Genomic DNA, 9,360 nt, shown 5'->3' with positions numbered 1-9,360 from the left:
TTTTGGCTTTTTCAATGTGAGGTTGTTGCTATCTGACATTCAATTTGCAATGCGTAGTGTGACTCATGCCTAAGCCTAACATTTTGCCTGTTATTGCCGTTATGCAAAAATATTCTGATGGGACTGATAACATTTTCCCTATCGTTGCAACTGTGATTTTATAAAGTCATTGGCGATTCATATTTCAGCAGAAACTAAGCAGGGAAATGAGATCCTCATAACTATATGAATGTGCCTAGTATTTTTGAGGCCAATTAATCCACACTGGTGATTGAAAATTGATGTTTTATTTACATGCATTTAATCAGCACTGACGTCATAACTTTTGTATAAGATCAGGTGATATGTTTAGTTGAACAATCAATTAAACTGAATGTAGCCTCCACAATAAAAGGAGATAATACGTAAAGGTTAATGTTTTAAAGAGACTACGCGTAAGATAATGGGAACGGCTACTAATCAAGACACCGTCCTCTGTTTCCGGGATATGGTCTTCTTTGCGTGTGCGTGTGCGTGTTTTAGTAGTAGTCGTAGTTTACATTGGCGCCGTGTCTATAATTGCCCGGGTCGCCGTTGGCATGCGGGGAGTTCTCATCGTGATGGTGCTGACGACCTTGGTCCGTTGCTCGTGACTGGTCCAACCAGTACGCCAAGTCGGTCTCCAGCCTCTGGAAAAAAAAAAAAAAAAAAAAAAGAAACACGCTCATGCATCAGACAGCATCATTATGACGAAGCAACCCTGTTGGGTGAAATATTTGGTAAAACAAACTCGATAACATGCCTCAAAGGCCAAGTTGATTTAAAAGTCCAAATCAGTCAATATCAGCACTGGGGCGGCAGCATGATAGAATGGCACGGAGCTTTATGAGTCACGGCTACTGGGCCCGACCCTGAGGGCCATCGACTTCCCTCAATATGTTCTTGGCTTGTCTGAATACGATTTTTGTAATGCCTCGCACATTTTTTTCTTCATGACCATCAGTCCATCACATGGGGTGAACACTGTTTTGATGAGTGGATCAAACAACCCAATGTAGCATAAAATCGAATATTAAATCATACAGGTATCAGAATCTATACAGCGACATGCGCACTGCTTTCAGCCGACCTGCTCATCAAAGCCCATGTACATGAACTGCTGAATCCACTGCTGTACGTCTGGGCGGCTGCGATCCCAGACGTTTCTTTTGGGCCGGTTCAGCTTAGCCAGGAACTCTTGTGCCTTCGAAGGACTGATGGCGACAGCGGACTTGGAGGGAGCACCGCTGACAGCTACACAGTGTGGGAATCGAGTAAGCAAATCACACATTTACCATTGATCAACAATGACAGGTGCTGGAGCTATTGTTTCAAGGTCTCTAGAATTAAGGGACAAGTTGAGTCAATAGAAAGCAAAGGAGCACACAATAATAATAATTGTGGGGAGGGGTCATGCACAGTTGAAGTGCAGTGTTGAATTTCAGGTTGTTTTTTCAGTGTTGAAACACGCAAGCATTGTGCCAATGTTGGCAATAAAGAATGACAAACTTTTTAAATGAGAGACAGACATGCTTTATGCATGTCTACAGGTATCATTTGTGTTTTCATTTAGGATGAAGACACTAAATAGTGTTCGAAAAGTTGTTTAGATATATGTTTATTTATTTTTAGTTTTACTGCAGTTGCTTTAAAAAGTACAAAGTGTACAAAAAAGTATGTAAGATAATTCAGTGAAGGACAATGCAGTTCCTGTGGAGATGGGTAGGGAATCAGCATTCTGTAGCCATTAAAACCACACATACCAGAACAGAACACATGTAGTAGCCTGAGGCCACATTGAGAACAAACAGAGTAGAATTGTTTTGTACAGTGAGGAAATTGTTTGCATATGTTCGGATCTAGATGGCATCACAACATCAGTTCCCATGAACTGCAAAAGGAGGGGGAATACATGAGGCGTTCTGCTCTCGTGAACGCATACTACAGGCCCCATACAGTGATAAAAAACAAACACTGATGTTGTACGGTTTCCACAGAAAGACCTTCCATGTTACTTTGTTACTCAACCCCATTGCTTCAGTCCACCCGCTGCTATTGAATCCCTTCCCATGGATTATTAAAAAAAGAGATTGACCTCTGGGCCGTGTGCTTATTCAGTGGCAGAGAGGATACAATGGAAGAGCTAAACATCCAATTTTCCCTCGAGTTTGGGAAATCGCTTTGTCACTTGCTGATGCAGAGCTCTCGCCAGCAGATTCAACCGTTTTCTCTTTTTAACACATCACCGAAACTAATCCTGCCGTATGTATGTGTGTGTGTGTGCGCGTGCCTGGGCATGCTTGCATGCTTGTGTGTGTGTGTGTGTGGATGTGCGTGTGTGTGCGTGTGCGTGCGTGCGTGCGCGTGTATGTGTGAGATAGAAATCATAGAATCCGCACAGCTCACCGTGTGTCTGCTGAAATATTTGACATCCACGCTATTCCCAATCATTTCACCATGCACCTCTAGAAAACGATGTATGTATCTAACCACAGCATACAGTACATGCCAAGTGCATCACAGCAGCAGATGGGAAACAGATAGAAAGCCCTAACGATAGAACGACAGGTACCAAAGGGTTGTTATGGCTCACCTCTGAGGCTCAGCAGTGTCGTCAATACAGCGAGTGCCATAACGCTGGCCAGGTGAAACCTCAGACTAGCCATGATGAACCCGCTCGCCCCTCTCTCTGGACCTTTGTGAATGCACCAGTGTAGCAACGTGTTGCAGGACCTGGTGCAGGGGTGGGAGGCTCAGTTTTTGGGGGTAGGGAATGAGGGGCGAGATTCCAAGAGGAAACTGGCCTATGGCTGTGGAAAGTTGTCTTCCTCCCCGTGCAGAAACACGACTAGTGTCTACAGCTGGCGTCCTGCCTCCTCTGGTAGTTTTCCGTCTCCCACGGAGCCGGCAGAAGAAGCAGGGCTGAGAGGAGAAAGGGGAGCCTTTTCCTTCTCACGCATGGGCTTCACTGAATCTGGACGACCACATGCATGGCATGGGCCTCAGGGCTCCCCCTGGGGGGTGTTGTTGAACATCTCAGATTAAAGGGTTTTACTCTCAGCTCCTAAGTGGTTGGCCGGATTCTATAATGGGGGCTTCCACTTGGTTTCACTGTGAGATTGGCTCACTTCTCATAAATCTGGCGTGTGTGTGTGTGTGTCCTCCCCAAGGAGCTGTCCTGCTGGGGAATCTTCTGCAGACATTTATTGTAAAAGCGCAAAGCCCATCGATACTTCAGATCACTATCACGGCTGCATAAGCTATTATTGCACACGGTTACTACACACCTGCACACACACGCACACACACATCCACCCACTCACCCACATACACAATCACAAACACACACACACACACAGACACACACACAACCAAGCTCCTTGACCCAGCAATAGGAAAAAACAACTTCAATGAAACGGTTCAAATACACAATCACAAAAACACACACACACACACACACACACACACACACACACACACACACACACACACACACACACACACACACACACACACACACACACACACACACACACACACACACACACACAACCAAACTCCTTGACCCTACAATAGGAAAAAACGACTTTTATGAAACGGATCAGATACACACACACAACCAAACTTCTTGACCCTACAATAGGAAAAAACAACTTGAATGAAACAGATACAGGCTGGAATCCCTTGCAAGCTCCCAACAAAAGCAGACGTGAGTAGCCTGAGAGATAGCTAGATATACATGTATATAGAGAGCACTAGATAACATATTGGCGTAAAGATATATATATATATATATATATATATATATATATATATATATATATATATATATATATATATATATATATATATTAGTGCTGTCAGTTAAACGCGTTATTAACGGCGTTAACGCAAACAAATTTGAACAGCTCAAAACAAAGAAGCAGTAGCCTGACTGCTATGTTCAAGGCAGTATGTTTGTATGTTCATCGTTTAATTGCACTATCGGCTTTTTTTTTTGTATCGTCCTGTTTTGATCAGTATATGCCAATGTTGTTATCAATTAAAAACCATTTGCACAAGGCAAGCCGATGCACTTCTCCATGTTGATAAGAGCATTAAAATTAGAAAAATTAATGGGACAAAGAAATCAAGGGATATTTAGCATAGAAAAAACATTTGTGATTAATCGCGAATGCTCGCGATTAATTGTGAGTTAACTATGGCATTAATGCGATTAAATATTTTAATCGCTTGACAGCACTTATATATATATGTATATATATATATATATATATATATATATATATATACATCGAGAAATACAGCTTAATATATATATAGAGAGAGAAAGAGAGATATATAGATAGACAGAGGCATTTATAGATATATAGAGAGATAGATAGAAAGATAAATAGAGGGCTATATAGATTGATAGATAGATAAATAGAGGTCTAGATAGATTGACAGCTAGATAGATAGATATTGACCATACATCCATCACTAGATGACAGAAAGAACTCTCCCCCTCATTTCGCTCTCAAAGTCTTCTAACGTAGCCGAGATGTCAGTCAATGCGTCACTCATTTGACGTTGCGTAACCCAGGTGAGATTGAAACACGTTGAACTTTGTCCCAAAACGACACAGCTATTGGTAAGCTCCAAGGAAGTAGAGGACCAGTCGCCTAACTACAAACTTAGAAAAGGTTTAACGGTTGAGGGGTGAAAAAGAAGAATTAAAATGCAAAGAAAAGAAAAGGCCTTGACGAGCTCCGGTTATTCATCAGTTGTTATTCAGACACTTCCAAAAGTGTCTGAATCCCCTATAATTCCTTACCAAACACAATATGATGAAGCCAGCCATCAGGGCTGTCAGACTTCTTTGTACATAGGCCTATGGGAGGAATGTCAAAGCCTGTTCACAAGGTTCATTGTGTGCGCAATTAGTTCAGTTTGTTCAGCTGCCCTCGACCTCGCCGAATGTACACAGGTGGGAATACTGAGCCAAGAGAATCTGACAACTAAAGCCAGAGTGGTTCTGTCATAAGACTGGAGGATACAGTCTGCTTGACCTGCTTCACTAAGGAGCTGGGTGAAGGTCAGTTGGGATGTATAAGCAAAGCCTGCTCTTCAGAAAGTCTTCAGGCATGAGATGGATGAGGGAATCCGTTTCCTGTCTGACCCCACATTACAAGTTATTCTCCATTCAATCGGCTCTAAGCTAATGAAGTACACCTTAATAAAAGGCTTTTTAGCTCATGATCACAAGGGGGAGATAAATACACCATGAGTTTAAATGTGCCCACATAGTTTCTGACCGAACGAGCTCAGATAAGGTAGACTTTTGTTACTCAGATGACATGATTTATTTCCCGTATGCAACTAAACAATCTGCGTTCAAATCGTTGATCAGTCGACATGTTTATCTTTTGATGGATTTCATTAAATCAGGGCTCAGTTACTGAAAACATCAACATTCCAGTGATATACAATCTCAAAACAGCAGGGAACAGAAGTTCCGGATCATTCTTCAGGCTGAGGATCGGCGCCAGGTCTGCCGTAGCCCAGCTGGTTGGCTGTGGAGAAGTGGGACCAGAAGGTTCTGGCCAGGTCGTTAAGCTGGTCGTAGGCACCCTGAGCACGGAGCTCCTCCACCCAGCCGAAGAAGTCTGAGGACCACAGGTTCCAGTAGGGCATGGAGGAATGCACCTGGCCTTCGTCTGGCTCCTCTGCAATCGGACGACAGATGGTTTCACACGTACTCAATGCCAAACATTTGCATTCTGTTTACCAATCGCTGGGCGTTGTAGAAATGATGTGCTGCCAAATGCTAAAGCAAAACGTTCAATCGGGGAGACCACATTCAACCTCTATTTCTTATTGATCCATGCGTTGGCCGTCCCCTCCCCTTCGTCTCTCAACAAATCAGGACCTCAGGGAGTGCCATCCCACCACCACCACCGCCGCAACCAGATTCTAGCCTCCATCCAGGGGATCCTAGTCTCCCGGCAGCCCTCATGGATCAATCGACCATTAAGATTAATTTGAAGGTGTCTGATCGCCAATGGCCGTCATATCTGTACTGGTCTCTCGCTGACTGAACTATCGATGTAGGCCTACTCCCATTGTGCTATTGTATGACAAGTGTAGGCTGCTCACCTGCGATGGCCATGCATACGCATAGAAGGAAAAACATCAATGAAGTCAAATGGTGTGAGCGCATGGTGTCAAAAAACCAACACTGAAACAAAGAGCACATAAAGACACACGCTTCAGATAAATGTAGTGTGCCGTGGTTCGTTGATCCTTTTGAAGGAACATAAACAACAACAGCTATACAATGGTGCAACTATGTCTCCGAGACATTTCAAGAACCTTTTGTAATTTGCTCACAGCTTTTTCTGTCTAAACATTCTCTGGGAAAGACATTTAGCACATGCTTTTCTGAAGTAGCAGGCCGACAACGGTTTTGAAAAACATCTTAAGTCATACATATCCACTAGAGAACAGGAATTCAAGGTTTCTAATACTGTTTATGTATAATTAGATATGGTAGTTTGCATAATATAATGAATATTGATACAAATATTGAATAAAGCTTTTCCTACCTGCGCGGTGTGGCTGGGATATGAGCGTTCCGGTTGGCCCTTCTTCGTCCGTCTCTCTCTCTCTTTTGAGTTGTCTTTTAAGATTGACTTGAGTTGACTCTTCAGGGGAAGATGTCAGAGCAAAGCAGACATGTTTGCTTTTCACAGGCCGAGAGCAACGTCACATCAGAGAGTAGTGCCTTCTCACACCTCTCAAGCTGTCCTGGGATGCCAGTTTAGCTCTAGAGTGATTATTTGAATATATCCCAATATGGTTCCCTCCTCCCCTTCCCCACTAACCATGATTGCACAATGACAAACATAACAATATGTGATATGCTTTTTAAGGGATTTCCCCAAAAATATGTTCACACATTCATTTTGGATTAACAACCTGTGTAGCACTAGCAGATGACAGTAAGCCTTAGGCTTTGTAATGTCATCTTAGTTCAATAAGGGAATGTATGTCTGTGATATTCACTAACAAAGGTGAAAGAAAAAGTGCAAAATTGAAAGTTCCCTAAGCGGAATTCTGTAGAGAAAATACGAATACAACGGAGAGAAGCACAAAGAAGACAAAGTTTTTAAATCGGGCATCAGACTGCCTGATGTGAAAACCACTGCGTGGCACAGCTAGAGTCAAGGCCCCCGCCACACAAACACACAAAGATAGGATGTGATGCAGACTGGCATGTGGGCAAGAGTCTCAGGCAGGTGACGACAGACGACAGAGGGTCCATAGAGCCTGAGAGAGAGAGAGACAGAGACAGAGACAGAGACAGAGAGAGAGAGAGAGAGAGAGAGAGAGAGAGAGAGAGAGAGAGAGAGAGAGAGAGAGAGAGAGAGAGAGAGAGAGAGAGAGAGAGAGAGAGAGAGAGAGAGAGAGAGAGAGCTAGCCGTCATTGAACATTCACTGAGTCTGCTCAGTAAAGTGAATACCTTGCAATAAGAAAGACTTTGTTCAGTTGAACAATATGTCTGGTGGGCATCTTTTTTCATTGGGGGCCACGTAAGAAATTACGAATGTCTTTGAGGGCCGAGGAAATGTTGTCACGTCTTAACAACTAGATTCGATTGTAGAAAACATGTTAATTTAACTCTCATTAAGCATTTGTAATTAAAAGTCACTGAATGTGAATAAAATCAATCACCATGTGCACAACAGAAATACATATTGTACAGTTTGGTTTACTAATAACCATATATATTTTTAAACCAATCTGTATCTGTACCAAGTGCACTGAACATGAACAGGTGTATTGGAGTGCATCCACATTTGATAATGTAGGGTAGGACATTACGGCCCAATCCCATTTCTACCCCTTACCCCTTACCCATACCCCTCCCCCTTGTTTTGAAGGGGTAAGGGGTAGAAATGGGATTGGGCCTACAACACACACATAAAAAATAACTCAGTGGGAGGAGCCAAGTCTCTGATGGTCCTGAACAAGTGCACTGAAGTCAGGTGTGATTCCGGATGAGGGAACGTACAGCACAGCTAACAGTATTTCATCATTGAGAGTGGATCTATATCTGGAGTTGTTATATTTCCTCAATGAGAGGGTTGAATGACACTTGCTAAACAACCACATCGTCCTCATCACGATCACGCGCACACCAGTCATTTTTTACGATAAAAGTATTCTTACCAAAAATAAAAAAATGCATTATTAAGAATTAATTCTGTGTGGTCGGCGAGCTCCAAGATGAAAAAAGTATATGTATTTTGAACCTTATTTTTTTTTTTTAACTCGCAGGCCACTCAGAACCGGCCAGCGGGCCACATGTGCCGTAGGTTGCCCACCTCTGGTCTAGTTGAACCAAGTGTCTGGCACTCTTAATTATCGTGAAGATTTTGTAACACTGAATGTGTTACACGGGATGATGTGGATGTGAATAGCTAATAGCTGTAATTCGAGTGTGGACTTGTTCCCTCATAGCTGACAGCTATGAGGGAACAAGTCCACACTCGAATTACATTATACTGTAAAGGTCACAGATGTTCACAGAAATCTCAATAATTGCCAGTTGGTCTGTCATCATTAGCTAAAACAAGCTAAAATTCCAAATCCTTTCCTTGTATCGTGCACATGCTTGGTTGGTTCAATTGTATTTGGAACCAACCATTTCAATATCAAATGTGTCTCTTTTTAGCTCTGATATGTCGTTTAGCTTTTGACAGGACGTTTCATATTTTTATTCAGTCACCTTGCTCGAGGATCATGGAATGGAGGCTCTGACTTGACGGTAGGCCAGGAAGAGAACTTTAACCCAAATGAAAAATTAATGACCCAGGCATTCTGCTAGATTCCTTTCTATGTTCTGAAGCTCATGTGAAAGGTTTTATGTTGTCATGCTTTTATATTTGCTCCAATTTAGTGTCTTAGAGGACGCTTTTATCCCAAGTTCCGTTCCTATTTTTGGCTGTGAATACAAGGTACTGACTGAAATGTTGGGAGTGTACTTTTCGGTCTTGGCAACACCAAAACAAAGGTGAAAGATTCCATACCTCTTTGGTCCTGAAGTGCAGTGCTGCCCCCTGTAGACAGACCCAAGCTATTTAAAATCTTACATTAAGTGGCTATAAAATGTTTCCCGAAAGATTCCCCAAACAATATTGATGATTTACATAGGTAGTTAACTACTTTTGTTTGCTTCAAATTCAAATTGTGCCGTAGCCCTATATTGTAGTACTGATTATTATTTATTTTTTTACTATAGATATTATCATGCAGTATTCTTGGGTAGTATAGTTATTGCCCGTTATTCCAATGTG

The 9,360-nt window shown here is 42.4% G+C and overlaps 2 protein-coding genes across 2 annotated transcripts; both read right to left on the bottom strand.

Annotated features, from left to right (window-relative positions):
- Positions 1-268: 268 nt before the first annotated feature.
- ecrg4a (ECRG4 augurin precursor a) lies at positions 269-2,931 on the bottom strand. The gene is made up of 3 exons (XM_060039346.1): positions 2,612-2,931; positions 1,109-1,272; positions 269-668 (listed from the first exon to the last, which is right to left on the bottom strand). The coding sequence occupies exons 1-3, from the start codon at positions 2,682-2,684 to the stop codon at positions 519-521; spliced, it is 387 nt and encodes a 128-aa protein (XP_059895329.1). The 5' UTR covers positions 2,685-2,931; the 3' UTR covers positions 269-518.
- Positions 2,932-5,339: 2,408 nt separating this feature from the next.
- LOC132449017 (otospiralin-like) lies at positions 5,340-7,682 on the bottom strand. Its single transcript, XM_060040597.1, has 3 exons — positions 6,606-7,682; positions 6,157-6,238; positions 5,340-5,726 (listed from the first exon to the last, which is right to left on the bottom strand). The coding sequence occupies exons 2-3, from the start codon at positions 6,218-6,220 to the stop codon at positions 5,521-5,523; spliced, it is 270 nt and encodes an 89-aa protein (XP_059896580.1). The 5' UTR covers positions 6,221-6,238; positions 6,606-7,682; the 3' UTR covers positions 5,340-5,520.
- Between the last annotated feature and the right edge of the window lie 1,678 nt (positions 7,683-9,360).

Source organism: Gadus macrocephalus, chromosome 20, assembly GCF_031168955.1.
Source record: "Gadus macrocephalus chromosome 20, ASM3116895v1".
NCBI classification, from domain to species: domain Eukaryota; kingdom Metazoa; phylum Chordata; class Actinopteri; order Gadiformes; family Gadidae; genus Gadus; species Gadus macrocephalus.
The sequence above is the reverse complement of the archived record's forward strand: the minus strand, read 5'-3'. Positions and strand labels throughout refer to the sequence as shown.

Coding starts and splice junctions, on each gene's coding strand:
- ecrg4a (XM_060039346.1), bottom strand. CDS start 2,684: ATGGCTAGTCTGAGGTTTCACCTGGCCAGCGTTATGGCACTCGCTGTA. Junction 1,273..2,611: donor GACACTGCTGAGCCTCAGAG/GTGAGCCATAAC, acceptor CACACTGTGTAG/CTGTCAGCGGTGCTCCCTCC. Junction 669..1,108: donor ACATGGGCTTTGATGAGCAG/GTCGGCTGAAAG, acceptor TTTTTTTTCCAG/AGGCTGGAGACCGACTTGGC.
- LOC132449017 (XM_060040597.1), bottom strand. CDS start 6,220: ATGCGCTCACACCATTTGACTTCATTGATGTTTTTCCTTCTATGCGTA. Junction 5,727..6,156: donor CGTATGCATGGCCATCGCAG/GTGAGCAGCCTA, acceptor GTCCGATTGCAG/AGGAGCCAGACGAAGGCCAG.